The sequence below is a fragment of the Monodelphis domestica genome, chromosome 7 (genome assembly GCF_027887165.1).
Source record: "Monodelphis domestica isolate mMonDom1 chromosome 7, mMonDom1.pri, whole genome shotgun sequence".
NCBI lineage: Eukaryota > Metazoa > Chordata > Mammalia > Didelphimorphia > Didelphidae > Monodelphis > Monodelphis domestica.
The window spans coordinates 136,240,590-136,260,618 of NC_077233.1; the positions used below are offsets into that span (position 1 = coordinate 136,240,590).

Below are 20,029 nucleotides of genomic sequence, written 5' to 3' on the forward strand. Positions count from 1 at the left end.
GCGGGTGGCGGGCTCCGCGAGCCCCCCCTCCCAAGAATCAGGCAGAGGCGACTGGACAAAACACTCTATTTACAGAAACCCGCACCCCCACCCCCCACCCCCCGGTAAAACACGGACAGAATCCAGGTGTTCCGCGGGACTAGGAAGCGATGGTGGGGGCGACCAGCAGCAGCGGCGCTCAGGCATCCTTCAGCGGCAAGGCCCTGAAGCACTCGGCGGCCAAACTCAGGATGTTGGCCTGGAAAAGGAGAGCGGAGGCAATTAGACCCGCGGGCCAGCCACCCCCCCCTCCTGCCCGGCCCAGCCTGTGCCCCCCTTACCTTCACAAAGGTGGCCACCTGCTTCTCAGAGATGCCTTCCACCTGCCCCAGGTCCTCCACCTGCGGGGTAGGAAAGAGCCTATCACTCTGCCTAGGGAAGGCTCGCCTGTCTTGTCTGCCTGCCTGTCTCCCCTCACGTCGTCGTCGTCGTCGTCGTCCTCCTCCTCCTCCTCCCAGCCGCCAGCCCGCCTCACCTCCGCAAAGGGGCCGTGCAGCTCCCGCCAGCCCACGATGAGCTGGGCTTTCTTCTCTCCAATACGCTGCAGCCTCCGCAGCTCCTTGGCAGAGCCAGTATTGAGCAGGCCTAGGATCTTCCTGCGGCTCTCGGTCAGGAGGTCTGGGGGCACCTGCAGCAGTTCCAAGGTGGTGCAGAGCCTCTCAGGCTGCTCTTCCTGCTGCCCGCAGATCGGCTCAGGCTGCTGCCGGGAGGAATGGATGGAGAAAGGAGGGTATGTGGGGGATCTCCAGAGGCTCCCTGCGGGTTGCAGGTAGGCAGCCAGCACCACGTGGAGGGGCTGGCCAGCTCCAGCCTTTCTTTTCCCTCATCCCTACCCTACTATTCTCTGGCACAGGGTTGATGATTGCCAGAACACACCCTATTCATTCCCACCCCAGTCTTAGACCTATCTTCAATCAACCCATCTTTCAAGTACCACCCTCCATGAAACCTTCTAGAGCTGGTAGTTGTAACCCTCATTGCTTTCTCCTTTCTCTGAGTTCCCATGGCACTTGAGAGTACCTCCCATTTGGCAACTGTTTATGTGCCACCTCCTGAGAGCTCTCTTTTTGTCATGGGCCTCATCTAGCTTAATTTTCCTTGTGTTTACATACTTCACCTTGACTAACTAAATACTAGTTCCAAACTAGAGTTTGGGGTGTAACTCTTATTCTTAGAAGCTCAATAATTGAGTGACAAGGTGTCTTGACTTCTCAGACCTCCTTACCAACCTCTACCCTATAGGCCCAAATATCCATGTCTGCAGGTTATCTTACCTTCCTCTTACGGCTTTCTTTCTGCAGGATATGGGCCTTGCTTTGGGATGTTGTCTGCTCCTGAACTAAAGGTACAGATTGGAAGAAATAATCATGTCAAAGCAGTCACCAATCCTCCCCTTTATAGTTTCCCTTTCCTTATCCAGAACTTCCACCCCCCAACTCCGTTTGTCTTTTTCCTTACTTAGCCGAAAGGGTACAACCCTATTCAGAGGTTTGGTCATGGAGATTGTTTTTGAGGGAAGGGGGCAAGGTGGGGCCAGGGAGCCATTCTCCTCTTCCTCCAGTTCCTTGGGCTTCTGACTTTGTCTGTTGGCCTCTAGCTCTTTATACTTTTCCTTGAGCCTCTGTAGGAATAAATGAAAAAAGATGATCTACTCTATTAAACACCTGAGGGCTCAAAATCTCCATTTATAAGTTTTCCAAGGCTCTAGAACAGTATGCCACTAGAAAAGATTAAGTTCCTGGCTGTATAGCTAGGGAGGGATGGAGTCAGGGTCAAACAAGTTCCAGGATGAGGAAGTTAGAAGAGTGGAAGCAAGAAGGTAGGAAGGAAACATGACAGGGTAAGGAAGGCTTCAACCAAGCCTTGAATTCTTTCCATAGTCTACCTGAATCTCCAAGTCCTTTTCTTTCAAAGCCTTTTCTAGAGCTGTCCGTTCTCTTCGTGGTGTGCTTAGGATTGAAGTCCTGTGGCTCCCCTGGGAGTCTAGAATTCGATCCAGGTTTAGCAGGCGCTCTTGCACAGCTGGTTCTAGGGTATTCAGCTGCTTCAGAGGGCTGAGGATAAACGAATTTTATACTTTCCTTCTCTTTCATTTAACAGCTACCTGCTTCCCATGGCTGAATTCCCCAGCTTTCCATAATTCAGTAGGAATATCAAATTCTCATGTCAGAAGCATCAGGTTTAGACTAAAGATCTTGATTTGAGTCTTGATTGCCACAAAAAGGTAACCTTAAGCCCCCAGCAAAACATGTACCATAATGAATGGCACAAACACCACAAATCACTACATGTATTAAGAATGAGTAAGATAGGAATAGCTCCATGGTTATAGAACTTGATCCTTGAGAAGGCCTCATAAAGTGATGGATCAATCAAGCCACTCAGACCATAAGTTGTTGACAGTAGGAATGTCAGAGGTTTTGTTTTTAAAGCAGGAAAAGCTTTAAAGCTTTAAGCAACATGAGACTTTAGAAAGAACTCACAAGGGAGAGTAAAAGGAAAAATAGTATCCTTCATTAATACTGGGATAGTGAGTTATACTTGGTGTCTGTCACATGTCCATAATTCCACATGGCACAGACTATTTTCAATTTTTTGTATAGTTTTACAATGCTCAGTCCAGAGATTCTGTATCCAGTTTATGCTCCATCAGCACTGAGGACCATTAGGTCTTCATCCTCAATAAACAGGACTGGTCTGGATAGGAAGCCCTTGGAATTGCTGAGCCCAAGACTGGAACAATCCACTGGCCTCAAGCATTTGGTACAAAGGCTGTGCTAAATGGTCAGTTGATGCTAATGACAGGAATCAAAGGCTGAAGGTCATTTTAAAGAAAAGCATTTGGGGTGTCAGGGTTAGGTCCAGTGCTGCTCACAACTAGGTCAATCACTCGAAGAACAGCACTTCAAAAGCTCTAGCATTTTTGGGCTATGTGACCTTTGGTGTGTCACAAAACTTTCTGGGATCTTGGTTTCTTTAATTTATAAAAAGGGAATTATCACCTGCCCTGTCTAACTTTATAGGGTTGTGGTAAGGATCACATAAGAAGTATGTAAAATGTTTTAAGCTATATTAAGCAAGCTATATTAATTTTACCTTTATTCCTCTTACACTTCTATAGTGGACTGGTCAGCTTCCTGAGGCCAAGACTAGAATTCAGAATGGTGTTGAATAGTTTTAAAGATATTAAACTAGCTTGGCCAGGGTTATCTGTATTTGTAGAGGAGAAATTAAACTTTCCTTTTTCTAGTTTATATGAACTTTTTCTCAACTCAGTGCTCTCTGAATTCTCCCCTATCCTTAAATGGACAATATCTGAAGCATTAGGATTAGATAGATGCTTTCCCTACAAAGTCATACTCTTGTGGATGGTCTTGCTATGTAGGTATGCCAAGGAAAAAGTTATTTCCTAAATTGGACTTGCTATCTCTTACTGCAAAAACCTGGAGGGAACTTATGTCCAAACCAATTTTTTTCTTTACCCTTCTGTTTTTAGAATCAATACAGAATATTGATTCTAAGGCAGAAGAGTGCTAAGGACTAGGCAATGGGAGTTAAGTGTTTTGCCCAGTTATTAAGGGTCTGAGGCCAAATTTGAACCCAGGACTTCCCATCTTCAGGTCTCTAACCATTGAACCGCCTAGCTGACCCTCAGACCAATCCTTAAATGCTCCTTGGGCTGACCTAGGAATGTTACTTTCAGTGCCTAGATGTCATGGCAGGGTAGGACAGGTATAAAAAGTTGGGACCAGAGCTCAAATTCTTCTGAAAGCAGGAAATACAGATAGTCACAGCACTGTATACATAGGCCCTCAAGAATGAGTAATATGTTTGCATGGATATAAACCAATTCTAATTACTAACATTATTCTTATTTAGGAGAAAGTATCAACATGATGTGGGAGATAGATGGAGGACTAAAAGGACTATCCCTTCTGTCTCACCTGAGTTTGGGACAGCCAGATAGAAGTTCTGGGATACTTGTCCTGTCCTCCATTTCTTCCTGACTTCTAGTCTGCTTTGCTTCTGGAGGATCCATCAATTCCTTTTGGCCTGGCTTCACTGGGATAAAAGCTAAATGGTAAAGAGAATAATATAGCCATCTATCTGCTTTCAACAGCCTCAACAAGACTATAGATATTACAATACCTGATACTCAAGGTCTCAAGCTTTCCCTTCCCTGTCCTTTGTCTCTCTCCTATAATACACCTCTTACCAGGGGGCTGAAGGCTCTTATGGGTGAAAGGCCGGTTGATCACTTCTTTGGACCTGGAGGCAAAGTTGAGTGATGTTACTGTATCTAGGTAGAAGCGCCTCTCTGGAGCAATATTAGCAATGAGTACACTGTGGGCTGAACCTCCAAGGGAGTCCTAGGGAAGATAGGAAAAAATTGAGTCAAGAGCTAGGTGTTTTCTATCATGGTCTACCCCTATTTCCAAAGGCACAGCTTCTATCACTGCCTCCTCCTCTTCCCTTTATCTTGGCCATTCTCAATCCTCAGCTTGGGATAGTGGAAAGAACACTGGCCTGGGAGTTACTATTTACTAACTGTGTGACTTTGGACAAGTTAACTAATCTCTGAGCTCGTTTTTTTTACCTATAAAATAAGGATGCCATTTGACCTGCCTCTCTTAGAATTACTCTGAGCTTCAGAGAAAGAATGTAAAACTGTAAAGTACTTTAAAAACAGAAGAGATTCTTAATAGAAATGAGATTCTTTGACCCCAAGGAAGAAATCTGAATGCCTCTTTTTTCTACATCTCTAGAACTGGAGTTCCAGGAACCATTGCCTCCCAGAGCAACCTGACCTGTAGCAGTCTGGTAAGCTTGCTGTCTCGGTAGGGAACACGGGGCAGGCCTTGGTTCAATGCATCTACCACCTTGCCCAACACAAAGAGGGAGGCATTGATGGCGCCACTCTCCTTTAGCCGCAAGCCCTGGTTGCCTGTACGCCGATTGTCCTCTGAACCAGCCAAGTCAATCAGATAGAGCTTCCCCTCCCGTTGCCGGAATGGGGCAATTCGCTCCCGCTGTTCCACCTGTGTGTGAGAAGTTACTGAGTGAACGAAAAATCAGAGGCCCAATTTTGGTAACTTTTTTTCTGCCTCTACTTCTTATCACCTATCCCAAATCCAGATCCAAAATACTCCAACCCTCAATATGCTGACAACAAACCCACTTTAACCAGGAGCACAGCATGGCTTCGGGAGGACCGTTGGTTGAGCCGGGTAGCTCCCACAGTCCGATTTCTGCTGGCTGGCAGGAAATGTTGTTCAAAGTCAGTGAAGGAAGCAATGGGTTTTTGGGTGAGTCCAGGGATCAGGATGTTCCCCCATCGGTCTTCTCTGATCACTAGGTCTCCTGAAGCAGGGGCAAGGAGGTCCAATACCTGGGAAAGACAGAAACAAGGTAGAATTCCTTATGTATAGCATCCTGACCTTCTATAGCTGGGCCTCACTACTATTCTCACTTTCTCTCCTTAAATAAGATCTAAGTTTTCTATTCAACCAAGTCCTCTCCTTAAGAGACTTTTTTTCTTGACTTTTCCCACCTATCCCAAAGATTTAGGTTTCCAATTCCTATCTCAATCTCTCCTAACTTAAGAGGAGCCTTACCTTCTCTTGATAGATTTCCAAATAGGACATGGAGACAGCAAAGGCCCAGGGTCGCCCTTCTGCACCCTCCTCCCAAGTGAGCTGCAAGAGGTCTTTAAGGGCCCGAGGGATAATGCCAGGCTGCTCTGGGCTGCCTAGCATTGTGTATGTTTTCCCTGTGGGAAGAAGACAAGAGGAAACAGTAAAATTACTGGCTTTCACATTGAACAAAGTAATAGCAATATTGTAAGATGATCAACTATGAATGACAGCTATTCTCTGCAATACAGTGATCTAAGACAATTCGAAAGAACTTGAGACAAAAAAAAAGCTCCCCATTTTCAGAGGAAGAATTGATGGATTCTGAATGCAGAATGAAGCATATTTTTATCCCCCATTTTAAAAAAAATGAAGCTTCTTCCACAACATGACTAATACTGAAATATGCTTTTCATGGTTACACATGTATAACCTATATCAAATTGCTTTACTGTCTTAGGGAGGGGATGGGAAAGGAGGGAGAGGATTTGGAACTCAGAATTTTAGAAAACAAACATTAAAAATTGTTTTTATTTGTAACTGGGAAAAAAACCAAAATATTTTCTAAAACGACTGGTTTTTAAACAGTGTCATATCCCTTCTTGCCCTCTGCTCAAAGCCCTGGACGCATTCTATTCTTCCCTAACCTGCGCCTGTTGGACCATAGGCAAGCACACTGGCATTCTGTCCATTCATCAAGTGGCGAAGGATGGGCTGGACAAAGCCAACATAGATGTCTTGCTGAGTGCTTGTTTCCCCATAGAAGGCATCAAACCTACAAACCAGAAAGATAGAAGTCAGACAAATCAGTCAACTATAGGGGAAAGAGTTCATAAAACATATAGCACAGAGAGGGATATGATAGCTTCCCTGAGAGTCAGGGGCATGTGTAGATGTGCATGAGGAACAGCAATAAAAGAGTCAACACAACAGTCCCCACAAGTAATGTCAATGTGAGGGTCCAGGGGATTCTGAAGCAGTGGGATAAAGAAGGGGCCCCAGGGCCATTACTGGTATTTGAGTGTCTCCTGACTATTTCTCCCATTGGCAATCTCCAAGGAACAGCTGTCCAGGCCCCGTACACAGGAGCTCTCACTGGTGCTGCTGGCCTCTTCCACAAAGGGCCTAAGTCTCACAGCCACTCGTACTCGTGCCACAGAGGGGCGACGGCTGGTTCTGCCTTTGCTCATCTGGCAACGTGTAGCACCTGAAGAGGAGAAGACGGAACATTAGGCTACTGGGATTTATGATTCTCATCTAGTACTTGCCTTTTGATGTTTGGCTGGATTGCCTGATCTATTCCTTTAGCTATAAAGTTAAGAGGATCTACCTGTGTGATCTCTAATTCTCCTTGTTCTGACATATAAGCAAGGATATGGGGGTCAGAGAGTATAAAATACTTTTGGTGAATAACAGGTAGAGATTAGTTTGTAGAATAAGGCACATAGAATGGGAGATAAGGCAGGAAAGCGATATTAGGATTTAAAAAAAAACTTAGTTTGGGGCAACCTGAGGGGGAGGCAGAATACACAGGATTTATTTACTGGTTATATATGAAGAATGAAAGAGGGAAGAATCAAAGTTGACATTGAGGTTTCAAGCTTGAGTAACGAGAAAGGTAGTGATGTAATAGAGGAAGTCAGGAAGGTAAACTGATTTTAGTTTTTGTGATGAAATTGAGAAACCAATGGACATCCAGATGAAAATGTCCAGCAGGCAGCTGAAGATGTACATCTAGGCCTGGAGAAAGATCAGAACTAGAAATGCAGATTTGGGAAAAGGAGGCAATGTCTTAAGTATAAAACCATTCAATTTCACATATAATCCCCTTTGTACAGTCAATTATAATAGAAAAGGGGTAAATTATAATTTATACCTGACAAATGAGGAGACTAAGATTCATAGAATAATTTAATAATACTTGCCCAGTGTCATGCAAGTAATACTCAATAGTCATGGGATTAAAAAGAGCTCTAGAGGGGGCAGCTAGTTAGTTCAGTGAATTGAGAGTCATGCCTAAAGATGGATGGCCCTGGGTTCAAATGTGGATTCAGACACTTCCTAGCTTGGTGACCCTGGGCAAGTTAGTTAACCCCACTGCCTAGCCCTTACTGCTCTTCTGCCTTGGAACCCATATACAGTATTGATTTAAAGACAGAAGGTAAGAGTTTAAAAAAAGGCAAGAGAGCTGTAGATAGGGAATCGGAAAATCCGACTCTGCATTCTGGCTCTAATACATAAAATGGCTATGTGCAAATTGATTCACTGTTCTGCAGCATCTAAATCCAGTATTCTTTCCAATAGACCATTTCTCCTTTCCTTTAATTCTTGTTCAAGAATGTTACTAGATTACATATGATTGTCTAATATTGTTCCCTAATTGTGCTAGCTCTAACAGGTCAGGAACAGGGTAACAAGGTATGGCAGGCAATACACAATAGTGTATTGTGAATCAGATTTTGTTGTGAGCTCTGACTCTGCTTCAAATCAGCTCTGTGATAGAAATCAATTTCCCTCTGGGGATTTCCTTGTCTATAAGGTGAGGTTGGACTATATAATTTCTAAGATACCTTCCATATCTAATATTTATTTCCCAATACACTTTTTCCCCACACTGAATTTTACAATACAGTAAAATAACAAAATAACTGAATTTGACAAGCCACACATTCCATACCCTCAAGCGCATACCTTTTCACAAAGACAAGATGTCATCACATAGTATTCCATAGCTCATTCCAGTTCTAAAATGCTGACTATGAAAACAAAAATTGCAATCCTTGCTGACAATTAAGTAAAAAAAACCCAAAAAAACCTCTCCAGTGAGTAACAATGTTCAAGTAATGTAACAAGAAACATTACAACAGTTAAAAGAAAGGAAGGTGAACAAAAACATTACCACTACTTGTATCCTCTAGTCTTCAAACATAAAATGGAAAAGGGGCTATAAACTCATTTATGGATGATAAATACTAAACACATCTTTCTAAAAGTAGAATTACTCATATATATGTAGTCAGTGCCCTTGACAAATAGTCCCACAAGTATACCATCCCATATTTCCGACTCCAACTGAAATTGCTTACATTTATATGAAATTTTACAATTAAAAACATACTTTCATGTCTATCATATTATTAGATCTTCACTATAATCCTGTAAGGCACCCAATGCAAATATCTGTTTTCCATATTTACAGGAATGAAATAGTCATTAAGTATCAGTCAGGATTCAGACTAAGGTCTTCTGGCTCAACATTTAGAACTCTTTCCACTAGTCCACATTGCCTGAGAGTTATTAAGAAGCAATAGAATAGCCTGATGTGTTTTTCATCTTTTAAAGATCCCAAGGGGTGGTGGGCAAGAGAAAGGATCTTTTATTTATACTCATTATGGTCATTTTTGGCTTCTCTACCATTCTCCCCTCCTCCCCCTTTACTCTTCAGCTTTCTTTTGAGAATTGACCTCCTCCGTTAGATTACAAGCTCCTTGAGGGCAAGAACTTTTCAATATTTGTATTCCAGTGTTTAGCACATAGTAGGCACCTCATAAATGCTTACTGGCTACTGACTATTTAACAAACTGGCCATGCAATGTCTTAAATTTAGGGTGATACTTGAAAGATAAACCTAAAGCAAGTTGCAATCATTCTGTAACTTAATAAAATGCTCTTAAAGAATTATGACCAAATGAAAATCCATCATCTTGTGCATATTCTGATGATGAGTTTCTTTGAACTTGGTTGCACTGGTCCTTGGATGTCATATTTCACCTATCAGCTTGAAAGGATCTGCCAGTTTGTTCTACTGGCTTTCAAGAACCTAAGACCACTTCCACACCACAATGAAGAATCAAATTAGGTCTAGTGAAGGTACTATTGAGTGCAGGTGTGGTGTAGTGGAAAAATAACTAATTTTAGAATAAGAAGGCCTTGGATCAAATCTTAATTAACAATAGCTTTGTGACAAGCAAAATATCTGAATTTCAGCCTCCACATATGGAAAAAGAGGATCATAACACTCTATAGATCATAATGTGACAGGAAAGTTGTGTGTAAAACAACAAAACTAATGTTCGGAGATGAAAAAGATGGCTGGATTGATAGGCTCCTGTGACAAAAGTCCCTTCTTCACCAGGTAATACACACCAAAGGATCTGATTTATCCTGGTCCATTTGGAGAATCAGAGGGAAAAAAATTCATATATATATGTATATGTATATGTATATATATATATATGAAGGGCTGCCTACAATTTCTAGATTGCAGTAGGAAAAGCTTTCCCCTTCCTCGTCAAGTTATGGCTCAGGACAACCTTAATAAACCGTCTAGATACCTCTTCCATTTGGCCTAAAATTGCCAGCCATTCCCAAGGAGCGTTTTCATTTCTGCCAAAGCATTGGTTCTACGGCAAACCCCTGCACCTCCACCAATTTTGTCTTTTTTCTTGTTGGCTCGAGTTTAGTGTCGAAAAAAGATTAGAAAGGATATAGAAATAAGTTGATTTTTTTGTTTTGTTTTTAGTAAAAGTCTTCTGTCCTTAGGGAAATATAACACTTATTAAATATTTTTTTCATAAAATTTGTTAATAACCTTCATTTGCCTTTTCTTTCTTTCATTTTCCCCCCTAGAGTCGACAGGTACGGGAGGGATAGTGTCTCTCAGCAGCAGTCCTTTAAGATGGAGTTGAACTCAGTGAGTCCTCACCATAAAAGGATCATAAACTTACTGGGTTAGATCAACCTAGTTACCCCTAAGCTGCCAAGTTTTGTTTTAAATTATTTTTAGCTGCACCATATATGATTCCTTGTGCCATTTTCTTTTGTCTGTTTTTGTGTGTATATATATATATATATATATATATATATATATATATATATATATATATACACATGAATTGTAACTTTGGACAAGTCACTTCCCCTCAGTTTCACCATCTGTAAAATGTAGTTCATCTACTTCATGGGATGGTTATATGGACAAAATACAAAAACAGAACTGTGACTTCAATGGTATAGGAAATTCATCTCCCCAAACAGTCCTGTACCTTCTCTGCTACTTAACAGCTAATAATAACAAGCATTTTAAGATTTGCTAAGTCCTTTACTTACATCATCTCATTTGATCCTTGCAACAACCTGAGATTGTTGGTACCATTAGTACCATTACCTTCCCCAATTTACAGATGAAGAAACTAGAAAGTGGCAGAGGCAAGATTTGAAATCTAATTTTTTTCATTTCACTGCTCTATCTACAATGCCATGTAACTGCTTAGTGGCTAAGACTTATATTGCCTAGAGCACTGACAGATTAGGTCAACTGTCCAGGGTCACATAGCTGGTATGTTACAGGCAGGACTTGAATTTAGGTTTCCCCAAGTGCAAAGATTCTTTATCCATTCTGCTAAGCTGTCCCACTGTGAATAAAATAGGAAAATGAAGAGCTGTAAAAAGCTAACCAATCAAGAAGCATTTATTAGTGTAATTGTTAATTGACCTCAAATGTTTATTAGGAAAAAAAGTTTGTTTTTCTTCTTTGCCCATAACTCACCCCCCTCCCCATATTTACTTCCCTTCCTTTCTAGAACCCAAAAGACTAGTATTCCCAACTCCTCCCAGGATTCAGGAAATTTCTTCCCTCCTTTCTACACTATTCCACCTGAGCCCAAAGGCTTTGGACTGGTCTTAAACTTAAGTGTGGCAGGAACAATCTGGAGCTTCCAGGTCAAATAAAAAAATGCTTCAAGTGAGAAAGGGAATTCAGGTAATGGGAAGCCCACAGTCAAGATCACATATGAGTGAGCAACCATCACTATAAAGAAGCAGATAGTTTGAAATAAAATATTCAAGAAGGCAAAGGATATGGGTTTACAGCTAATGATAACTTACCCAGAAAAACTTGAGTTCAATTCTACAGGGGAATAAAATGGATCCTTAATGAAATAGAGGATGTTCAAACATATCCAGGCACACACAAAGAGTGAAAGGTATACAGGTACATTTCATTCAACAAGGTCATGGGAGAGAAAATGGAAATAGAGGGTAGTTTAAGGGAGGGATTAATCCTAAGCAAAACAAACTCTTAATAAGAATGAACAAAAAACATTTACAATTCTTTGTGGTGGTGAAGAAGTGGAAACTGGGGGAATCCCCATCAACTAGGGAATGGATGAAAAAGTTATGTATATGTGATGAAATTACACTGCTTTAAAAAAGGATAAAAGGGACAGTTTCCAACAAACCTGAAGACTTTTATGAACTGATGCTGAGATGCAAACAAGTCAATTTATATAAGGAAGACAACTTTGAAAGACTTGGAAAATGTGATTCCAAAGATTCATGGTGAAATATATTTCCCATCTCTTGATAGAAAGTGAAGGATTCAAGATGCAAATAAAATTTAGACATGGTCAGTATCAGGTGTTTTTTGTTTTTAAAGAGATTCAAGAAACCTTAGAGATTAAGAGTTTGGACTAAAAGCTCAGTCTCTTGAAGTCTAGCTAGTTCAGTATCCTTTTAATTATAGTATAAGTCTCTCTCAAGGTACAAGTCTAATTTTAGAGTCCATAAGCATACTTGTCTGACAAAACTCCAAAAAGCTCACAACAGAATACAATTAAATGCCAAGTTGTAGATGTGATGCATAAAAGTCACAGGTACTCAGAGAAAGATTAATCAGTAGTAATGGAAGGCTTAAATAAAAACACTAGTCCCTAACTGCAAAGGTTTGTGAGTTTGGAATAGAGAGTCAAGCAAGGAGACAGCACCCTACCAATCAGGCATTTGTAAGAACAAAAGAACCAAGAATCTAAGCTGTCATTGAGTCAATGTGGAATCTAGAAGCCCCAAAACTTGTAGCCTAGTAAGATTCGATTACCCCCAGTTTAGTTAGCTTGAAGGTGAAAGTCTCTAGTTTGTCCTGGTCACCTGAGTTTCTCCCAGAGGGAAAGTCCAATTTCACTAGTCTCAGACTAACAACAATAGACCTTAAAGTAGTTTGAGTGGGGACAGCTAATCGGATCAGTGTTGAGTATCTCTTTTGTCCCAGAGGTTTCTCTGCTTAGGCCAAAGTCCTTTACCTAGATAAGCCAACCCTTTTGTGTCCATTGTAAAGCATCAGCCCCTCACTGTTATTCCTGTCTGGGACATCTCATTTTCCTTTGTTACCATGGTAAAGTCAACCAACTATACCTCTCATCCTCAGTCCCCAAGTACCCCTAGAAAGGTATCTAAGCTTCCCACTTTAATAGCTCTTTGGAGTTGTCATCTAGCTCATGGCACTTCCAGGAGTTTGGTGACCAGAGTTTACAGAGTCTGGGACTCTGCTTGGTTTGATAGCACACAGCTCGTCAAGGAGAACTAATTTTAGTGCTAAACTTCCTTCCTTAATTAAAGAGTGGTTTTTCTATTGAATAGTTCTGTGTTTTTTCCTAGTTTACAATTATTAGCAAGACACCTAAATCTCTTTGAGCCTTGGATCTCTAAAAAATGAAGAGGTTAGTTTAGATGGCTTCTAAGGCTCCTTCCAGGTAATTCTATCATTCTATGACCCTAACAGCAATCCTCTAAAGCATGACAGCTATGACAACTTAAAACCCCTACAAATGGGCTATTCTGCTTTGTGTAAAGAAACAATATAAATTATCTGACCATCACTAGTTTTCATTCAACAACTGCTAGTAGCCTTCCCAGTATTATTTTCATTTTATCCTGATGTATCTTGTTTGTTCATAGTTGTTTCCATGTTGCCCCCACCATTAAGACCAATATGGTATTTGAGAGCAGGGGCTGTCACTTGTTTTTCTTTGCATCCCTGGAATTTGGTACAGTTCTTGGCATGTAGTAGCATCTTAATAAATGCTTCTTGACTGACAAATTCCTGGTTTGTCCCTGAGTCCTCAGTGACTTATCCTCCCCTCCATCTCTCCCACATCAGATCTTGCATTAGACTCCAGTTCCGAGATCTAGCCCTTTCTTCACCTCGATCTCATTTCTAGCTCTGTTTTAATTCGTGATTTTCACCTCCTTTCCTTTGGGGGGTGTTGGAGGGACCTCTCTTTCAATTCTCAGGCCCGTCAGGACTGGGTTTCAAGACCCTATTCCCTACTTTTACTCCCTCTTCCCCTTTTTCTCTTTGAGCATCTCTCCCCATCTCAATATCGCTGCCCTTGACCTTACCCCGTCCCACTCTGGAGAAAGAGGGAAGGGGAAGGGTGCTAGGACGTCTGAAGAAGCTCGCACCGCGCCTCCTCTTGCGCCTGCGCCTCCCTCGCAGAACTGACCCCACCTCCACTCTCCCCATCCCCCATCCCGCCTCCCGGCCAGGAAACCTCAAAGGGATAACTTCTAGAGGCAAACCTCTACTGAGGCAGCGAAGACCTTCTTTTTACCTCAGCTGCCCCACGCGCACCTACCTGTAGCAGCAGCCACAGCCGCAGCCGCTACCGCCATGTCTTAGGCTTCCGCTCCGCCGTCTTCACTACCCCCCCCCCAGCCCAAAAACCAACTCCTCTTCCACTGGAGCTGGTTCCTCCCGGCGTTCGAATTCCCCGGCAGTCCCGCCTCCTCCGGTCCTTTTGACCAATGGCGAGCACCATACTAGTTGAGGCGCCGGAAGAGGTAGGATCGTCTCCAGCTGCCTCCCTGCGGATCCCCATTTGTCCTGCCAGATGTCCTGGCTTTTAGGCCCTGATTTGCCTCTCCTTTCCCCAAATCTTCATCTCCAGGAGCGCCCGGACCCCTTAGGGCGGGACAGCCGCGGCCGTCCTGACTGTTTGCTTCTGGAAGCTGCGCCAACTTCGGCCCCTGCCTCTGCGCCCTTTGCCTGTACTTTATGGGCCATCTTGGGCGCCTCTCCAGCGGTCAAGTCGTCCCAGATGACTCCCTTATCTGTTTATCCCATCCCGACTTCTCTTCCGATCTCCACCTGGCGTGTAGACCCCCCCCCCCCCCCCCCCGCCAATTGGTTGTCCCTTGGACATCTCAATCGTAGCAAATTCAAAGCTGAATTCATTAGCCTTCCCATTCCCGCCCCTCCCCCTCTTCCAAACGCCCCTATTCTGTCGAAAGCACCAACATAAATCCTCCCAGTTCCTCCAAAACCTAGGGGTCCTCCTCGAATCCTCACCCCCACCCCAAAGTCTCTTCTATCCTGCCATCACCCTGGAGCAGACCCTTCAGTATCTCATGCCTGGACTTTTATAATATCCTTGCTGGTTGTTCTCCCAGATTCAGGTCTCTTCCTATTCTTATTCATCCTTCAATCAGCAGTCAAAGCAATTTTCCTAAAGTGCAGGTCTCCCCTCCTCCCTTTTCAATCAATTCCCATAGCTGCCTATAACTTCCAGGATCTAATAGAAAATGTTCTGTTGGCATTGCAAATGCCTTCAAAAGCTGCCTTCCTCCTACCTTTCCAATCTTCTCATACTTTTCTCTATCCCCCTTCCCTTCCATACATCAAAGATCAAGTGACGCTGGCCTTTTCTCTGTTCCTCCCACAAGACACTCCATCTCCTGACTCCAGGCATTTTTATTGGTTGTCTGTCCCATGCCAGGGATTCTCTATGTTGTCTCCACCTCCTGGCTTGCTTCAAGTCTCAGCTAAAGTCCCACTTTCTTTTCCTTTTTTTTTAAACCTTTACCTTAAGGTCTTAGAATCAATACTGGGTATTGGTTCTAAGGCAGAAGAGTGGTAAGTGCTAGGCAATGGGGGTTAAGTGATTTGCCTAGGGTCACACAGCTGGGAAGTGTCTGAGGTCAAATTTGAACCCAGAACTTCCCATCTTTGGGCCTGACTCAATCCATTGAGCCACCCAGCTGTCCCCTAAAGTTCCACCTTTCAACAAAAACCCTTTCTCCAAACTCCTTAATGCCACTGCCTTCCCTGTTAATTAAGTTGTTTCCCCAATTAGGCTGAAAACTCCTAAGGCAGGGATTGTGTTTTTGATTTCCTTCTTTCTTTGTTTCCTTCCTTCCCTTCTTTTCCCAACCTTTCCCTCCCCTCCCCTTCCTTTCCCTTCCTTTATCTTTTTTTCTCACTTATTTTTTTTGAGACTGTATCTCCCTACCTTAGCCAAGCTTGGGTCTTCCTGACTTCAGGCTCTGACTCCAGAATCCACTGCCCATTCTATTTCTGTCAAATCCTGGGTAAAGTTGTGGTTTTAGGCCACTGTGGTCAATAAATAGTTTGAGTTATCCAGGACACATAATAAGCCCCAGATGAAGAGACGACTCTATTCTAAAGCAGTGCCTGGGACAGGGCACTGTCATACCATGAGGAGGGCACAACTGTATCTCCACAACATTTACTCAGTAACATCAAGGATGCTGAGAATGTTAAGTTCAGAGGGATCTAAATTTACCTCATGGAGCTGAGGATATTAGTCCTAGGAAGAAACCAATAATGACTTATCATAGTTCATAGGGACATCAATAAGATGCTTCTGAGCTTAGATTTCCTGAGCTATTGATGGCTTTTCAAGAGCCACCACTCCAAAGTATTTAGTGTCACCAGCAGCAGCACTGTCTTGTCTAGCAGGAAGGTTCTACTCCCAAATATTCACTGAACTATCTTGTTGAAGCAAGTGTGAAACCAAGGGTTTTCTCTTTTCAGGTTAAGTGCCTAGGGCCTTTAATAAAGGTCACAAAGCAAGTTAGGGTCAGAGTCACAATTGGAACTCACTTCTTATGAATCCCAGGCCAGTGTTTTTTTTTTCATTATACCATACTTTCCTTGTTATTAGAAATTTAATGTTTAATTCATATATTAATTTTAAGGCTTACAAAATTATTTCCTCAAAATCCTGTGAGGCAAGTTGTATAAATATCAGTTTCCAGCTCTTTCTAACATGTATATTATAAATATGTAAAAAAAATCCCAGTTTTTCTCCTGCACTTAGGTAGGTTAGCTACCCTAAGAGGCTGCAATAGCCTCATTGGCCACTAGATGGATCGCAGCCTTCAAATCTTGGGCTGCTCTATCTTTGCCATCCCTCCTTACCCCAAGGAAGCTCAGGCTTTAGCAGTGCTCTGGTTTTGTTTAGCAGTTTGAACTAATTCCTCATTGGCTGATCCCAAATTACTCTAGGGAATGAAATAGAAAGTTGCTCTAAATATTAAAATATGAAATCTGTCATTTATACCTAGCTCATAATCTTCTACCCTATCTGGGTTCCCAACTGCTGCTTCTACAGATTTAAAGATGTGATCTCATAGTTTATTGTTCATCATAGAGTAAACTGAAAAAGAGCTAGATTACATATTCCTGAATGGCAGCATTCTTTTCCATATAGTTCCCAAATTGTCTCCCAATTGGCTTTTGAGAACTTTGGATATGAAAGGGAGAAATCCTGACCACACCAGCCTGTGGCTGATGAGAAAGGGATAAAGAAAAAGGGAATCTGCTTCTTGGCTCAGCTATGGTAGTCTGGAGATCAAGGGAAATCAATGAAGACAGTGAAGGAAGTCAGCTTCCTCTCTTACCAGCCCAATGGGATTCATAATAGTTGATAGATTCTGCTCCTCTTGATCTTTTCTGTAATGGTTCTCAGCCCTTATTTCAGCTCCTAATCAGGAGCTTTTTCAGATGTGCTGGCCTCTAGTCACCTTAGTTTCTTGGCACTGTGTCTTGGTGGCTAGTGCTAATTTCAGTCTCTGTGCATTTGCCTGTTCCTCTCTCATTCAAATAAACCTGCAGTGGTAAGGTGGATGGAAGGTAGGCAGGCAGAGAATTGTAGAAACAACAGTATATTATAGTGCTGTTCCTTCTTCCCCATCCACTCATGACTTTCTGCTCCAGATCATATCCAGTGCAGAACAGTTTACCATATCTTCTGTGGCAGTCTTAATTCTCATAGTGTAGTATTTTCACAAATTCTGTTTTGCCTCTCTCCCTATTCCTGGACTGCACAGTCACCGCAGAGAAGAGAAACATTATGCATAAACATTGGAGACATAGAAGTTAAATGTGCTCACTTGAAGCTTTATTATATATTTGGTCAAAGAGAATAGTCCCTAATAGTGGACTTTTCCAACTTACAATGTGAAAGCATCTGGAGCCACAGTGGAGTATCAAGAATTCTTACAGAAATAATGTTTTCCTATATTTTCCAAGAGGGATGTCCAGGGATAATGTTCTTGAACCTCAACTTTTTAGGCAGTGTGGTACTTTAACCTAGCTTTCTAGTCAATGAGGGAGATTGCTTTCTTCTTTTTTTAATAGTACCTTTTAGTGTAATTTCCTTCCTTATCTCTTAATCAGATCAATTTTTACTTTAGCTTTGTCAGGTACCATGATTGCTACTCCTGCTTTTTAAACTTTAGATGATGCATAATAAATTCTGTTCCAACCTTTTTAACTTTAATCTGTTTGTGTCACCCTGCCTCAAATGTGTTTCTTGTAAACAACATTAAGTAGGATTCTGGTTTTTAATCCACTCTGCTATCCACTTCCATTTTATGGGTGAGTTTATCCATTCACATTCAGTTATGATTACTGTGTATTGGCCTCCATCTTATTTTCTCCTTTAGATCCTGCTCTATTACCTTTCACTCTGTTCCTCTTTACCAGTATTTTGATTTTTATCACCCCTCCACTTCCCCCTCCCTCCAATTCCCTCCCCCTTCCCTTGTCTTATTTCCCTTCTATTTCTCTGTAAGGCAAAATATAATTCTATACTCCAATGAGTATACTTCCTTTTCCCTCTCTGAACCAGTTTTGATGAGAGTAAAGTTTAAGTGTTGCCTGTCACCACCCTTATCCTCCCCTCTCTATAATGAATTTTCACACATCTTTATGTTATATAATTTATCACATTCTATCTTGATGAGGGAGATTTCTTGAGTATGACCAGTCTTAGAAGTTGCCTCTAGAGGGGGCTGCTCGGTAGCTCAGTAGCTCAGTGGATTGAGAGCCAGGCCTAGAGACAGGAGGTCCTGGGTTCAAATTTGACCTCAGATACTTCCCAGCTGTGTGACCCTGGGCAAGTCACTTGACCCCCCATTGCCTAGCCCATACCACTCTTCTGCCTTGGAGCCAACGGAAGGTAAAGGTTAAAAAAAAAAAGTTGCCTCTAGATTATTCCCAGATTCAAATATTGGAAATCAGGCCTTTTAGAATGAAAAAAAAAAAAAAGAATTCCTGGAAAGGGATCCTTTTGGAGAAAGAACAGGAAAAGTTTATTTTTCTTTAAGAAATATTATGAAGATTTTATTTTACCAATTATTTGTAATAACAAATTTCCACATAAATTTTCCAAAGTTACATATTCTAAATTGCTTCCCTCCCTCCCTTCTCCCTTCTTGGAGCTGGCAAGCAATGTGATCTGGGTTATGTATGTATTATCAGGCAAAAGATATTACCATATCATTCATTTTTGTAAGTGAATAACCATATAAAACCAAAACCCCCAAATAAAAATCCAAATAAACTAAAGTGAAAAATTTTATGCTTTGATCTGCATTCTGACTCCAATAGTTCTTTCACTGGAGGTAGATAGCATTCTTTATCAAAAGTCCCTCAGAATTGTCCTGGGATCTTTGTATTGCTAATAGTAGCTAAGTTTATTACAGTTGATCATTCTGCAATATTGTTGTTACTGTGTACAATGTTTTCCTGGTTCTGCTTTTTTTACTTCAGCTCTTCCTAAAATCATCCTGTTCATTTCTTACAGCACAATAATATTCCATCACCAACATAAACCACAATTTATTTAGCTATTCCTCAGTTGATGGAGCTCCCTTCAATTTCCAATTTTTTGCCACCACAAAAAGAGCAGCCATAAATGTTTTTGTAAAAGTAGATCCTTTCCCCTTTTTGTTTTATGTTTAAATAGTGAGTTTTTTGGATATTTTAGGGCTGGTGAGAAGGGGATTCTCTGCCTAGAAATCCCAGTGTGTTTGCCTTCCAGGAAGACTACAAATCATAGGATGGCACTTTATGTCTGGAAGGGACTGCTTAGCACTCTGGGATTTTGGGGTGGTCTGATGGTGGCAAGTTAATTTTCCTTTGGATGTGCTTATATGCTACTGTGAATACTTTCTGTGTTTTTTATATCTGCTTATGAGCTCCTCTTGTATTTTCTGTGGGATAAAATATTTCCCTGTACCAGATATGCATTTGTTACCTTGTTACCTTTAAAATCTGGGGATTCTGTTATCTGCATCTGTAGAAACCTAGACATAGAATATTTAAGCTACATATGGTGATTCAGGAAAAGTCTTGTTAGGGGCATATGAAACAAAAGAGGAAACTACTTTTAAGGGCCATACCCTGAGATTAGATGTGGTATTTGTGAGCCTAGAATTTGGAGAACCTTGAACCATGAAGTATAAAATTATCCTAAGTCATCCTTCTCTTCTTG

General features: G+C 41.8%; 1 protein-coding gene and 1 long non-coding RNA gene across 2 annotated transcripts; one reads left to right on the forward strand and one right to left on the reverse strand.

Moving 5' to 3' along the window:
• Nucleotides 1-49: 49 nt before the first annotated feature.
• On the reverse strand, nt 50-15,133 carry KIF22 (kinesin family member 22). Its single transcript, XM_007499418.3, has 14 exons — nt 14,084-15,133; nt 6,684-6,879; nt 6,320-6,447; nt 5,655-5,809; nt 5,219-5,428; nt 4,848-5,078; nt 4,256-4,409; nt 3,984-4,113; nt 1,925-2,093; nt 1,498-1,660; nt 1,314-1,378; nt 515-739; nt 321-380; nt 50-238 (listed from the first exon to the last, which is right to left on the reverse strand). The coding sequence occupies exons 1-14, from the start codon at nt 14,118-14,120 to the stop codon at nt 179-181; spliced, it is 1,983 nt and encodes a 660-aa protein (XP_007499480.1). The 5' UTR covers nt 14,121-15,133; the 3' UTR covers nt 50-178.
• LOC130455518 (uncharacterized) lies at nt 3,983-6,242 on the forward strand. The gene is made up of 2 exons (XR_008913538.1): nt 3,983-4,120; nt 4,806-6,242. It is a non-coding gene; the product is annotated as an uncharacterized LOC130455518 (long non-coding RNA).
• Nucleotides 15,134-20,029: the final 4,896 nt, after the last annotated feature.